General features: G+C 32.8%; 5 protein-coding genes across 5 annotated transcripts; all 5 read right to left on the bottom strand.

Moving 5' to 3' along the window:
- Window positions 1-129: 129 nt before the first annotated feature.
- BN7_4689 (uncharacterized protein) lies at window positions 130-522 on the bottom strand (the record flags this gene model as incomplete). The annotated part of the gene is made up of 1 exon (XM_011274688.1): window positions 130-522. One exon carries the CDS (start codon window positions 520-522, stop codon window positions 130-132), a length of 393 nt encoding a protein of 130 aa, XP_011272990.1.
- Window positions 523-1120: 598 nt separating this feature from the next.
- BN7_4688 (uncharacterized protein) lies at window positions 1121-5665 on the bottom strand (the record flags this gene model as incomplete). Its single annotated transcript, XM_011274687.1, has 1 exon — window positions 1121-5665. The coding sequence occupies one exon, from the start codon at window positions 5663-5665 to the stop codon at window positions 1121-1123; it is 4545 nt and encodes a 1514-aa protein (XP_011272989.1).
- Window positions 5666-6745: 1080 nt separating this feature from the next.
- BN7_4687 (uncharacterized protein) lies at window positions 6746-11215 on the bottom strand (the record flags this gene model as incomplete). Its single annotated transcript, XM_011274686.1, has 1 exon — window positions 6746-11215. The coding sequence occupies one exon, from the start codon at window positions 11213-11215 to the stop codon at window positions 6746-6748; it is 4470 nt and encodes a 1489-aa protein (XP_011272988.1).
- Window positions 11216-11723: 508 nt separating this feature from the next.
- Window positions 11724-11972, bottom strand: BN7_4686 (uncharacterized protein; the record flags this gene model as incomplete). Its single annotated transcript, XM_011274685.1, has 1 exon — window positions 11724-11972. One exon carries the CDS (start codon window positions 11970-11972, stop codon window positions 11724-11726), a length of 249 nt encoding a protein of 82 aa, XP_011272987.1.
- A 1858-nt stretch (window positions 11973-13830) lies between these two features.
- Window positions 13831-15393, bottom strand: ERG9 (bifunctional farnesyl-diphosphate farnesyltransferase/squalene synthase; the record flags this gene model as incomplete). The annotated part of the gene is made up of 2 exons (XM_011274684.1): window positions 13831-15085; window positions 15335-15393. The coding sequence occupies 2 exons, from the start codon at window positions 15391-15393 to the stop codon at window positions 13831-13833; spliced, it is 1314 nt and encodes a 437-aa protein (XP_011272986.1).
- Between the last annotated feature and the right edge of the window lie 286 nt (window positions 15394-15679).

Genomic DNA, 15679 nt, shown 5'->3' with positions numbered 1-15679 from the left:
CATTCAAAGGGCTCAATATAAATTTACATCAATAACATTCATGATCTTGAGTATTGATATCGATCAATTAATATAATTAACTACCCGACTATTTTTTAAATATGTAATACCTAAAGGCCATTGGTGGGATCATAGGTAGTAAAGCTTAATTAGCTTCCATAACAGCCATTCCTTTGCTTTGACGAATGTTGTCTTGTAGAAACAGCTTGCCATTTCAATACCAATCAATTTGAGGAACAACCATAAAACCAAAAAAACCAACACAGAGGTAACCAGTTTAGATCGTTTACCGATAATAATTATTGTTAAAGAAACCAAAATCAAAAGTGGTATTAGTCTAATTTCCTCGGGAATATTTGTATCAACTATGAATATTGAAGAGAGCTTTCCAAATATAATAGAAAGGACAATCAATTGGATTGTTTGTAGTTGATCAGGTGGAATATATGCTGTACCTTGTTGGCCGATATCTGGTACATCACTTTCATGATCCGGTACAATGTAATCAGTTGCTTCAGACATAGTGATTCTAGTTGTGACTTGTACTGAAAGAGAACTCTAATTGATGCTAAGCTTAATTTATCTCAAACGAATATAAACTGTTTTATAGTGCCCGAAGATGCTCTGTAATTAAGGTATCAAAATATTGGATACTATTCACCTAAATTGAGCGATCATTTGTTTACATTTCCGAGTTTTGGTCGCGCGAGTGTTCATGATTATGAGGTGTAGCATAGTTGGTATAGAGGAAACCTATCTTATAAGATTAGAAATATAATAGTTCAAATATAAACAACAGCGCTAGATGTGAAATAATTAATGGATCGTGCCATGTACGCTCATTTGTATAATTCGGCATAAATATACTACAGTCGACATGATCATATACTTATAACTTATACATACACATGCCAATAATTACATCCAGAAAGGTCAGGATATAGTAATTACGTAAAAAATCTTGAATTAAATTGATATTATCATAAATATATATTATTGGAAATAGATTAAAAAATTAAACAGAACACTATTTATAGGACAGGATTGGATTGTATTATAAGACATACAAATGCATGAGCTGTATGTAAAATGTTTTTCTAAATTAATAAGGTATTAGGTATTAGGCTGATTTTTCTAATGATGATTCAGATTGAACAGTAGAAGCATTTTTTTTAGCTTCTTTCTTAGACTTTTGAGCTTCTAATCTGTTTTTAATGAATCCGAAAGGTGAAACTTTTGAAACTCTCAACAAATAGTACATTGTACACATGGCAGCTAAATTGAAAATGATGTAAACCCACATAAAACCAAAATTTCTCCATCTATAGCTATATTTAACACCAACAGTTGACATGTATTCATCAGCAACTGAATATTGACAATAACCACAGTTTGAAGTAGCACTTGGATTTTGTAGATAACCTGTTCTATGCTCAACAAATGGACCTGCGAACTCTTGACATGTCATTCCAGAAGGTGGGTCAAAATAATTATATTCATCTTTGCTGCAAACAACTTTTTTCTCATGAAGGATTAAACTCATTAGTGTTTGGATAATGTATGTCAATGGCGAAACCTTGTACATGAAAGTCCAGAATCCAGGCATCAAGGAAGCAGGTTGAACAACACCACAAAATGAAACCATGAATGAAAAGACTAAACCAGTCAAAACAGATGCAGAGGCCAAATCAGGGGCCATATAAACAATTAATAGAGCCAAAGACACATAATAAAATTGGAACACAACTGAATAGTTCAAATACCAAACACCAGCTCTATCAGTGGCATTATTGATTCTTAATGGGAAGTATAAACAGCAGAAGTATAAAGCATTGATAACTAAATGATATGGAATTTCGTTCATATATTGTGCCAATAACAATGTTGACCAATGATATGTGTTTGATTTAGATTCTCTAACTTCAAATAATTCTCTGGATGCAATAGCACGTTCTTGGATTTGATTCATAGCAGGAGCAGAAACAATAATGGATAAGAAAACAACAAACATACCATTTTGCATACCGATAATAGAATCATTCATAGCCCAAAAAGTAAACCCAATGAATAAACCACCAATGATGATTAAAAAGAATTTTGCACTAATATACTGTGGATCTCTCCAGAATTGAGTACCTGTACGTCTTGTAACATACATTAATTGGTCCCAGTATGGTAAAGCATAGGTACCTTCCAATTCTTTGTTATGCTCCACTGGTTTTGAAGCACCATCGGCAACCAATTGTTGAATTTCACGAGTTGTAGATTCATATTCTGCGGAATTGCACCATTTTTCATACCAATCTTCATGGACAGAAGCAGTAGCACCTGCACCAATAGATTCCAAGATATATTCAGCAGGATTTTCATGTCTTTCACAATGTCTAGCACCATTTCTTTCAAAATAGTCTAGTAAAACTCTTGAATTCTTACCAATATCACCAAAGTAAACAGTTTGACCACCTTTCTTCAATAATAATAAACGATCAAAAGCTTCAAATAATGTAGCTGAAGGTTGATGAATTGTACACAAAATGGATTGTCCAGCTTCAGCTAACTTTCTAAGTAAATTAACAATAGCCCATGATGATTGAGAATCTAAACCTGATGTAGGTTCATCCAAGAACAACAACAATGATGGTTTAGCGACTAATTCAGTACCAATGGATAATTTTTTTCTTTGTTCAACATTCAAACCAGATCCTAAAGTACCAACAAGAGCTTCTGCATAAGCATCCATTTGTAAAATCTTAATGATTTTTTCAACATAGTCTAATTTTTCTTCATCAGGAACAGATTTTGGTCTTCTTAATCTAGCAGCAAATTGCAATGATTCTCTAACAGTCAATTCAGCAATATGTAGATCTTGTTGTTGAACATAACCAGTAGATCTTTGGAAACTATTGTCTAAAGGACGACCATTAACAAGCATATCACCTGTAACTGTACCCATATCAATACGTTGAGCTAATGTATTCAACAAAGTTGTTTTACCAGCACCAGATTCACCCATTAAAGCAGTTAAAGTACCAGGTTTAACATAACCTTGAACATTATCTAATAACTTTCTTTCACCACCTTTATATGGGATGACATAATCAACATTTTGCCATGAGAAAACAGAAGTTGAACCTAAACCTTCAAACACTTCATTTTCAGATGATGATTGATCTTTCAAATCTTGATCTCTATTTGAACCCACTTGAGGACCACCAGCTTCTAAATCATCTGCAGCAACTGGTCCTTCACCAACAGCAGCAGCAGCAGCATCAGATGATAAAAGGACTTCATCTGATGGAACCTTTTTACCACGCTTGAAATATAAATGATCACCACCACCTTTGACTGGTCTTTTGAATTCAGTACAAACAGCATTAACAGCTAAGAAAGCAATCAAGAAAGCAATTAAAATACCAAAGTTTCTCCAGATATGATTATAACTGAAACCATATTGAACTCTCATATAATCATCACCACTAACATATGGAACACCTGGTTTAGAACCAACAAAGGCACAAACTTGATTTTCAGTAGAGACAGATTCATAACCTGGACCACTTGGAACTAAAGTATTAGCACAACTCATCTTTCTACCTTGAAATTCATCAACAAGTAAATTTTCAAACCCATATCTGATTGGGTTGATATAGGAAATCCATTTAAACCAAGGATGCATTGATTTCAATTGAATCATATAACATGTGTAAATGGAGATGGCTAACATTAAAACACCAGAAACGGCGTTAGCACCTGCAACATTTTGAGAAAGAGCAGCAACAGCTTGGAATAAAGCGGCAATAGCTTCAGCAGAAAGGATTAAGAACAAATAATTCAAGAAAAATTTACCAGCTTGACGATTCATGTTTGATAAAAAGTAAATCAAAAGATAGAAAACAGTCAATGATAACAACTTAAATGGGAACTTTGTTAAAGCAGAAGCAAAAGTCTCAGTTGATGGATGAAACATTGAGTAAGATTTTTGTTTTAACAAGATTGGACGTTCAGCAAATTGTCCAGCAACTTCAGCCAATGCCATAAGAGAATAATACAAAATCATAAAGAATAATGTACCAGCTCTTGAAAATGCACCATTAGTCGAGTCTGGGGTATTATAATACAATGAACCGACAACTAAAGCTTGAATAGTAGCAGCGACACAAGTAACAATGGTATATGCTTTATCACCATAAATTCTATCAAAACCTCTTTTAACAACTAATTTCAATTGTTGAGGATAAGTTAATGTATAACGATAATGAACTCTTGGTTTTTCTTGTTTGAATGACTTATCATAAACGTCTCTTGTATTATCAGCATTTGTAACAGATTCATATTCTTTGATCTCATCAACAAGTGCTTTATATTCAGGTGAGTTTAGCCAATAACGTTCAAAATCATCAACAGTTTTTGGAACTCTTGATTCAAAGCCTGGTTTTGGGAAACGACCCGCAGGATCTGTAACTGCAGTAAGGAATTCAGCTGTTGTTTGTCTAGCAGGTGCTTCGAAACCCATGTTTTCGAAAAAAGCTTTGGCATTTTCTGTTGTACCAAAATAAACTTGACGACCATCATATAAGACGGTAACTTTATCAAAAGTTTCATAAATATTTTCACCAGCTTGGTATAAAGTAATGAATGCAACATTCTTTGATAAAGATGTTGAAGTTCTAATAGCTTGAGCATATTCTAAAGCAGTTGAGGCATCTAAACCTCTAGTAGCATTATCCCAACAATAGACAGTAGCTTTAGTAGCTAAAGCTTCAGCAATGGAAACTCTCTTTCTTTCACCACCTGAAACACCTCTAACGAAATCATTACCAACTTTGGTGTTATAAGTATGTCTTAACCCGAAAATTGTGGCTAAAAGATCTCTATTAGCAGTGATATATTGTTCTCTTGTAGCATTGTTAACTCTTGTGTGTGGAGTTTTACAAGCAATTGCAAATCTCAAAGTTTGATCAACAGTTAAATGAGGGAAATGAGTATCCAATTCACCATTATAAATAACATCAGATTTATATTTCTTCATCATTTCATCTTGTGGAATTTGATCATAATGGATATCACCAGAGACATCAACAAATTGATCATGTTCACCAGCAACTGTTTTCAAAAAAGTTGAACAACCAGCACCTGGTCTACCTAAAACCAAACACATTTCACCAGGTTTAACAACCCCTGTAATGTTACTAATAATTTTACGTTTTTTGCTTGATTTAGCAGCTTTAATACCTTTATAAATGGTTACTGGCATTAATAACATATCTTGAACAGTTGGAGCATAAGAACTAGCAGAATCAACACCTAAAGTTGTAACATCTTTGAAAACCACACCAGTAGATCTTAAATGAATACCTTGTTCATCAGCGGATCTTAAAAAAGTGGATAAAACTCTTTGGAAATCAAAATCTTCAGGATCTATATCATAAGGACCTTGTCTATTACTTCTTTTTGATAATTTTTTGGATAAAGTTTCTAATTTAGCTAAAACACCACCATCTGGGTCTGTATGAGATCTTGAGACGATTCTTGCAATGTCTTCATATTCAGACTCAGCGTCTTGGAATGGTGTTGTGGTACCATTGGATCCCAAACCAGCGATTTGAGAAGGTGTTGGTTCCAAAGGTTTTATTTCCTCTGCTTGTTGTTGTGGCTGTTGTGACATTATAGTATTTAATAGTGTCCACCCAAAACACAGTTGTAAGTTGAAGCCCTAACTACCCAAAACAATCTCAGTGAAAGTCAAGACAAATTGGATATCTTTCAGTTTAAATACAACTTGTAAGTGAAAATAACAATTCATTGGCCACTTAAAATGACAATGTTTTAATAATAATCTTTTTTTGTTTTTCTCTGGTTTAATTTCCCAAAAGCGAAATTAAATTCGAAGAAATGTTGACATAACTGAATTCTGATTAATCATTCGCACGGTAACGGTTTCAATGGGCCTTGGACACAAATATCTCAACACTTTAGTATGAACAATGCCAGATTTTATGAGCGGGATCGATAGCTCTCTTCATTAGCTATCCAACGATACCAATATTACCGCACAATGATTGCAACTATGAAGACACATTCCAACGGATTCAAACGTTCAAACTCTTCTGAAAACTTTTCGTATTTCAACGTATGTGGCTGACGTAAGCATCTGAGCAATAGTATAACTTCATTTATCCGGCAATTCAATCCAGAATCTAAAAAAGAAGAAACAATTATAAAGCAACTGATGATTAATGATGGGTCTGGCTGGGCCTTGGGATTCATTAACTTCATACTGTACATCAATTATATTCACTTAACAAAACACCACATGTTTTCTTGATTCTCAAAGTTCAAAGCCGTTAAACCCACCGCTTACCAACAATATCGATCTCCAAACCCCCAAGAATGATAAGTACTCATATTACATATTAAAGTTTAATAATTCACCTGAAAACTGAGTCAAAGACCGAGTAACCCCATATTTAATCATGGCTTGAACCCTGCATAAATTTTGTTAGTATAATATAATTCATATAATTAGAATATTCTAAAGCCAACTTACAGCCCAGCTAAATACTGGGTGAGAATTAAAGCAGCTACAATAGCCAACTAATATTCAACTATATGGTTATATATTAATTAATATTATAAATAACTATTGCAATATAAAAATTAAAATTCTCTATCCTTGATGATATATATAAATGGGTATATTAATTGCATATAATATAATGTACACGATCAATGATCATTCATCTTTTTAGTTAGATCCTTTTTTAGCAGCTTGTTTTTTCAACTTGTAAGCTTCAATCTTACTCTTGATCAAACTAACTGGATCAGTTTTAAGAACTCTTAAGGTATAATATAAGAAACACATTGCAAATAAATTGAAAATAATGTAAACCCACATGAAACCAAAATTTCTCCATCTATAACTATACTTCATACCAACTGATGACATGTATTCATCAGCAACTGAATATTGACAGTAACCACAATCAGAAGTATCATTTGGATTTTTCAAATAACCAGTAGTATTTTCAACAAATGGACCAGCAAATTCTTGACATGTCATTCCTGAAGGTGGTTCAAAATAACTGTATTCTTCTGTTTTGCAAACAACTTTCTTTTCATGTAAAACTAAACCCATAAGAGTTTGAACAACATATGTTAATGGTGAAACTTTATACATAAAAGTCCAGAAACCAGGCATCAATTTAAGTGGTTGAACAACACCACAGAATGAAATTAACAACGAAAACACTAACCCAGTCAAAACTGATGATGAAGCTAAATCAGGTGCAGCATAAACAATTAATAAACCAAGTGAAACATAATATAATTGGAAAATAATTGAATAATTCAAATACCAAACACCAGCTCTTGTTGCAGAGGTATCAATCTTCAATGGGAAATAAACACAACAGAAAAATACTGCATTAATAACAAAATGATATGGTAACTCATTCAAAAATTGTGCCAATAACAAAGTGGACCAATGATAAGTATTAGATTTGGATTCTCTAACTTCAAATAATTCTCTTGATGCAATAGCACGTTCTTGAATTTGATTGATAGCAGGAGCAGAAAGAATAATTGATAAAAACACAACAAACATACCATTTTGCATACCAACAACAGAATCATCCAAATCCCAAAATGTAAAACCAATGAATAAACCAGCAACGACAAGTAAAATCACTTTAGCCATAATATATTGAGGATCTCTCCAGAATTGAGTAGCAGTTCTCTTGGTAACAGCAGTAAATTGATCCCAATAAGGTGATGCATAAGTACCTTCCAATTCTTTGTTATGTTCAACTGGTTTAGAAGCACCTTCAGCTACTAACTTTTGAATTTCACGAGTTGTAGCTTCATATTCTGCAGAGTTACACCATTTAACATACCAATTTTCATGGACAGAAGCAGTAGCACCTGCACCAATAGCTTCAAGAATATATTCAGCTGGATTTTCATGTTTTTCACAATGTCTAGCACCATTTCTTTCAAAGTAACTCAACAATGTTTCAGAATTCTTACCAATATCACCAAAATAAACAGTTTGACCACCTTTTCTTAATAATAATAAACGATCAAAAGCTTCAAATAATGTAGCTGAAGGTTGATGAATTGTACACAAGATGGATTGACCAGCTTCGGCTAATTTTCTTAACAAGTTAACAATAGCCCATGATGATTGAGAATCTAAACCTGATGTAGGTTCATCCAAGAACAACAATAATGATGGTTTAGCGACCAATTCAGTACCAATTGATAATTTCTTTCTTTGCTCAACATTTAAACCAGATCCTAAAGAACCAACAAGAGCTTCTGAATAAGCATCCATTTGTAAGATCTTGATGATTTTTTCAACATAATCTAATTTTTCTTCATCAGGAACAGATTGTGGTCTTCTTAATCTAGCAGCAAATTGTAATGATTCTCTGACAGTCAATTCAGCAATATGTAAATCTTGTTGTTGAACATAACCAGTGGATCTTTGGAAACTATTGTCCAATGGACGACCGTTAACAAGCATATCACCTGTTATAGTACCCATGTCAATACGTTGAGCCAATGTATTCAATAATGTTGTTTTACCAGCACCGGATTCACCCATTAAAGCAGTTAAAGTACCAGGTTTAACATAACCTTGAACGTTATCTAATAACTTTCTTTCACCGCCTTTATATGGGATAACATAATCCACATTTTGCCATGAAAAAACAGAAGTTGAACCTAAACCTTCAAAAACTTCATTTTCAGATGATGATTGATCTTTTAAGTCTTGATCATGAGTATTTGGAACACCACCAGCTTCAATGTCTCTAGGCTTTTCATTTTCAGAAATAATAACGTCATCTAATTTCTTTTCACCACGTTTGAAATATAAATGATCACCACCACCAGAAACTGGTCTTTTAAATTCAGTAGCAATGGCATTCACAGCTAAAAATAAGATTAAAAATGCAATGATAATACCAAAGTTTCTCCAGAGATGACTATAACTGAAACCATATTGAACTCTCATATAATCATCACCACTAACATATGGCACACCTGTTTTGGAACCAACAAAGGCACAGACTTGATTTGCAGTTGTGATAGATTCATAACCAGGACCACTTGGAACTAAACTACCACCACAGTCCATCTTTCTTCCATGAAATTCAGTAGTAATCATGTTTTCAAAACCATATCTGATTGGGTTGATATAGGAAATCCATTTGAACCAAGGGTGCATTTCCTTCAATTGAATCATATAAGAAGTATATAAGGAAATAGCCAAGACTAAGACACCTGAGATAGCATTAGCACCAGCGACATTTTGTGATAAAGCAGCAACAGCTTGGAATAAAGCAGAAATTGTCTCAGATGATAACATCAAAAACAAGAAACTGAGGAAAAATTTACCAGCATCACGTCTCATATTTGCTAAAAAGTAAATTAGAATGTAAAAGACAGTTAATGATAGCAGCTTGAAAGGGAACTTTGTTAGAGCAGAAGCAAAAGTTTCACATGAAGGATGGAACATTGAATAAGATTTCTGTTTCAATAAGATTGGACGTTCAGCAAATTGACCAGAAACTTCAGCAAGACCCATTAAGGAATAGTACAAGATCATGAAGAAAAGAACACCTGATCTTGAGAAAGAACCGATAGTACTATCCGGTGTATTATAAAATAAAGAACCACAAACAAGTGCTTGAATAGTAGCAGCAACACAAGTAACAATTGTATATGCTTTATCACCATAAATTCTATCAAAACCTCTTCTAACAACCAATTTCAATTGTTGAGGGTAAGTCAATGTATAACGAGTATGAGATTTTGTCTTTTCTTGCTTCAATGATTGATCATAAATTTGTCTTGTTTGAGAAGCATCTTTATCTGATTCATATTCTTTAATTTCATCAACAAGAGCTTTATATTCAGGTGAGTTTAACCAATATTGTTCAAATTCATCAGCTGTTCTTGGAACTCTTGATTCAAAACCAGGTTGTGGGAAACGACCAGCTGGATCTGTAACTGCAGTAAGGAATTCAGCTGTTGTTTGTCTAGAAGGAGCTTCGAAACCCATATTGACAAAGTATGCTTTAGCTTCTTCAACTGGACCGAAATAAATTTGACGGCCATCATATAAAATTGTGACTTTATCAAAAGTTTGATAGATATTTTCACCAGCTTGGTATAAAGTAATGAATGCAACATTTTTTGATAAGGAAGTTGAAGTTCTAATAGCTTGAGCATATTCTAAAGCAGTTGAGGCATCTAAACCTCTAGTGGCATTATCCCAACAATAGACAGTAGCTTTAGTAGCTAAAGCTTCAGCAATGGAAACTCTCTTTCTTTCACCACCTGAAACACCTCTAACGAAATCATTACCAACTTTAGTGTTATAAGTATGTCTTAATCCAAAAATTGTAGCTAAAAGATCTCTATTAGCAGTAATATAATGTTCTCTTGTGGCATTGTTGATTCTTGTGTGTGGAGTTTTACAACCAATTGCAAATCTTAAAGTTTGATCAACAGTTAAATGAGGGAAATGAGTATCTAATTCACCGTTATAGATAACATCAGATTTATATTTTTGCATCATTTCAGATTGTGGAATTTGATCATAATGGATATCACCAGAAACATTAATAAATTGATCATGTTCACCAGCAACAGTTTTCAAGAAAGTTGAGCAACCAGCACCTGGTCTACCTAAAACCAAACACATTTCACCAGGTTTAACAACACCTGTAACATCTTGAATAATATTTCTATGAGCTTTGGAATCCCTAATGGATTTCACATGTTCATAAACTGCGAGTGGAGCAAGTAACAAGTTTCCAACAGTTGGAGCATATGAATTTGCAGCATCAATACCTGTAGTGGTGACATTTTTGAAAACAACACCAGTAGATCTCAAATGAATACCTTGTTCACTAGAAGATCTTAAAAAACTTGATAAAATTCTTTGAAAATCAAAATCTTCAGGGTCAATGTTTAATGGATCTTGATGTTTTAAATTTTTATTTGATATTCTTTTTGAAAGTGTTTCTAATTTTGTTAAAACACCACCATCTGGATCATTTTGTGAATTTGTAACAATTCTTGCAATTTCTTCATAATCTTCAGGAGTGTCACCAACTTGTCCTTGAGATTGAGGATTATAAGCAGCAATATTTTCAGTATCCACAGATTGGGAACGTTGAATTTGTTCCAATTGATTTGAGGACATGACTGATGATAATTACTTATATTTTCAAACGACACAAATTAAAATTAATGAAAATCGACAAAACATTGGGATTGAGCCTTTATTTAAATAGAAAGTTGTTGAGCGGATGAATATCAATCACTCATGTTTCTTTTACCCAAGCCATATTACTAATTTGTGTTCACATTCTAGAAATGGTTTCTTTATTTGCAGAATTGTGCTCAATACCTTGATTCACACCAAAACCTTCAATTCCATATAAGTCAACCAAAATTGATGCTATAAACTAGCTGAAAGCTGCAGAATGACCATCAGACACCACAGATTATAATCCGGTAACTTTGGAGTATTATAAGAGCATTATCAGCAGCGTTTAGCTATCTTTATTTCTCTAGTTCACTGTTATATGGCATATCAAGTCAACCGTTGTCAGGGATTCTATGATAACTTCTTGCATGGTGTTGATTCCCCTTTTGGGTAATTAAGATCGCCGCTGATCAAATTTAAGTTTTTTTTTTTTTTTTTTATTTCAACGCTTTTCAATTTCTTCACGAATTTCTAAATTACTTTGGAAACTGGGAAACTTCAAAAGTATACAAACGTTTTTGATGGATTGACTATAGCTAATTGGGATTTGGGACTCTTGCTGTGGAACAGCTCGTCGAAGATCATCATTATCTATATCAGCTGGTAGTCTACTAATTAGGTGGTAGCTTGATCGCAAAAGAGCCATAGAGTTAGGGTCAGTTTTATACCCAGTGATGATTATAGCACTCATCGACTAGCTATATCTACTTTGTGTCTGTAAACTAAGACATCCGTTGCACCATATAGTAATCGTCCAACAGCGTTAATCTAGCAGGTGGCTATCCATTAAACACTTGAATTATTAACACATAGCTTATCATGTGGTCTGGATTCCATATATAAGAAACTTGTATAAGTATAAAACCAGCTCTTAAGCTACGTCTTCTTCGACTGATTTGGATTTCTGTCTGGGCTTTGAATTCAAGGATTAACGGCCCTGCTATCTCAACCTTCAACTTCCAGCTCAATCCAGATTAATTATTAATGTTTATATGTTTACTTTTTCTTGAACCCATCAATCGTAAAAGGTAATTAACACCAGGTACCACCTACCACCTATCACCTCAAAACTCAAAAGTTAAAAACAAAAACGTAGTTACTACTTAAGCTTCCATGTTCCGACTGCTCGCAAAACTAGTTAGATTCCGAGACTCCGTTAGGCAGCTTGTAATACTAGTAACTACGGTATGGCTGTACTAGCCTCCAACTAGGTATTAAATTAGCCTTTAGGTAGCTGCTGGTAGGTTCATCTCGTACGTAAGCGTCTGGGAAGTTCACCGTTCAAGGCTCAGTTAACTGTACCCTATCTTTTTAATTACGATCCTGTCATCCAGCTATAAGTCTACCCAACTAATCAGGATTAACTTCAATCATGCCGGATTATATTAACAATAGCATCTCGATAGAATTTGTAATATGCTTATAAATTATGATGATATAATATTCTCGGGTTTATAACTATGAAAGTAACTACGTTACTATACAAAACTAATAATTAAAATTGGAGATACAATTATACCTCCACCATCTACTAAACTTGTCCAGACTGCTCCAAAGTTCAGCCTTGCTAAGACCAATATGCTGCTTATCAGCTGTATAATTGCTCAACGTAAGAATGTGCCAATACTATCGATATACGTCTTGAAATTAGCTCAACCTAGAAGTTAAAACTTGAGCTGACCGAGTGACTCCATGTATTTATGAAAGCATACTGTATTCACTTGATCCATGTATATAGTTTGAATTCTATAGCTTACATATGAAACAGCTAAACTATATGAAGATGTTAATATACCATATATCAAAACGCAAACTCATGACACTATTTCAAAGTTTGGATACAATCATATCATGACGCAATAAGTAAAGAGCGTTGATAAATTTTAAGATGATATGGTTATTTCCATTGAGCAAGGTAATGAAGTTGTTCAATCCTGATCTGGAAATGTATTCGTGATGGAATCTTCAAGCTCAAATGATTTTCTTAATACAATAGCATGATCTTGATTTGATTGATAGCTGTTTCAGAAAGTGCTAAAAATACAACAAACAAGCTGTATTTCCAACTTGTTTTTGATAAAGGGGACGGAAATAGACATCAATAGTTTCATTATCTATAAGAAATTACCTTTGAGTGGCCTGGGAGTAGTACCATAATTTTTCACAAACATTTAATCACCAGAAGGTCACTTCGGTCAACGGCGGTGAAGTTTCGGTTACTGCAATATACAAATCAGGAAAATACACAGATTCTATTATTAAGATTAATAATAAATTTAATTTAATTAATAATTGTAACGTCATATTAACATGTACGAGACAGCTGGACTTTTGAATAGAATAAGTGATATCCGAATCCGTTGATCTATATGATCTATCTTTATATAGTGCAAGTTGCAACTCGTGAGTTTCCGAGAATCCGGGGTTCCGTATATACCATATAATGAGTTATAGTGTTGTGGTCTGTTAATTACAATGAAAATTCTTAATATATATGTTATTCATTCATAAACTTAATCGACTATACTTAAATGGTATATTTATATAGATTATAATACTAATTTTGATAATAAAAACACAACACTTAAACCAACAACTCCCAATACTAAATTAACTTCAAAATTTTCTTTTGAAATAACTGGTTCAATTTTAGCATCAAATTTACTTCTTTTCAAAACTTGATCATAAACTTCATTACCTTTTAATGTAACACCTTCTGGAATATCATGTGGATAGATACTTTCAATAAATTGTTCAATTTTACCACATAATTGACCAATTTTTAAATAATTTGGATCATTTGGTGTTGATTTATGATGAATTTTTCTAATATAAGATCTGAAAATCCTTACAACATCATCAAATTTACGTGAATTTAAAATTAACCAACATGTTGTACCTTTTCTAATTTTAATGTTTCTTTTAAAAACTTCAGGATTTTGATAAACTAATTCTAAAGTTGCAATTGCCATAACTTGAGGTATTGAACAAAAATTAAAACTTGATTGATCTTCAATTAATGATAAGTATTGTAAGACATCAATAACATGTTCTAATGCATTAACAACTAGTTCACTAATACAATAAAGACCTTGTTGTTCATTTTTAGGATCCAAGAATGAACTTAAATCATTAGTATAATTACCCCATATTTCCTTTGGCCAAAATGAACGACCATCTCTTTGATCTTCTTCATAATCTCTAATAATATTTGTTTTTTGTAAGAAAAGACCCATACCAATTAAATGTTGTCTATCTTTATACAATTTTGAATCACCAAATTTAGCTAAAACAATTAATCTTGTAAGACCATCACCAACTAAACCTGCAACATAATAACAATAAAGATCATAATCTTTCTTAGTCAAAAGACCTTTAGCATTAAATTCTTCATTTTCAATATAATCAGCCATACCATTCCCCATTTGTAAAGTAATATCTTTAATAACATCTTGGTATTCTTCTTTTAATTTATGATATTCAATTAAAATTTGATCAAATTCAACCAAGACACAACGATCTTTTTCAGTTGGTGCATTACCATTGAATGTGAAGTCTTTAGTTAGTAATTTTTCATGGAACGAACGTAATAATGGAACTTTAATTGCTTGATCAATTGTCATATCATCTTCCACAGTATCTAAAGCTCTAAGGACTAAATAAAATAACATTATAACATTTCTTAATTCTGGATGTAATTCTTCAATAACTGCAGCGAATGATCTTGAAGTTATTTTTAATAATTCCCAACATCTTTTCAAAGATGGACCTTCATTTAATTGATCTCTTGGATGTAAATTTTTTCTAAAGAATTTTCTATATCAATTAGTTAGTATACAATGTCAACAATAAAGGATCAAGGAGTTTTTGGTATATGTACGAATATATAATATCTCCATCCGCCATATTACAAAAGCATAATATCGTGACAAAACCTCAATCATTCTCTTGATAAAGAGCACAATTTCAACATGATCAAATCAATAATACCTTCAACATTCTCATAATAATATAATACTCAAAGTCCCTCGATCCAAAAGGAAGTATACATACAATTGTAAAGCCGCTCTGAACTCCAATGGATGTAAAGCGAATTGTGCAACTTTCCCCATGATTGTATGATACCGTATATAATCTGTGGTTTATTGAATAGTATCGTTGTTGACGTTTATGAGAAGTTATTTTAATTTTGAATTTTTCGAGATTATATTGAAAAATTAAACGAAAATTGTACGAAGAGTTGAAAAATTCGCGGGTGATCAAAGGGTATAAAAAACATTGAACGCGTAAGAAAATTTCATTAAATTCAACATGATTTAATATTTTACTTGTTTTGACTATGACTTGTTTTAAATATATTTTCATAGATGTTGTTTGGGTTAGTTTGTATTTCAATAT

This window comes from Wickerhamomyces ciferrii, contig 00180 (assembly GCF_000313485.1).
Source record: "Wickerhamomyces ciferrii WGS project CAIF00000000 data, strain NRRL Y-1031 F-60-10, contig 00180, whole genome shotgun sequence".
Lineage (NCBI taxonomy): Eukaryota > Fungi > Ascomycota > Saccharomycetes > Phaffomycetales > Wickerhamomycetaceae > Hansenula > Hansenula ciferrii.
Note: the sequence above shows the minus strand (reverse complement) of the source record. Positions and strands in the feature narration are given on the sequence as shown.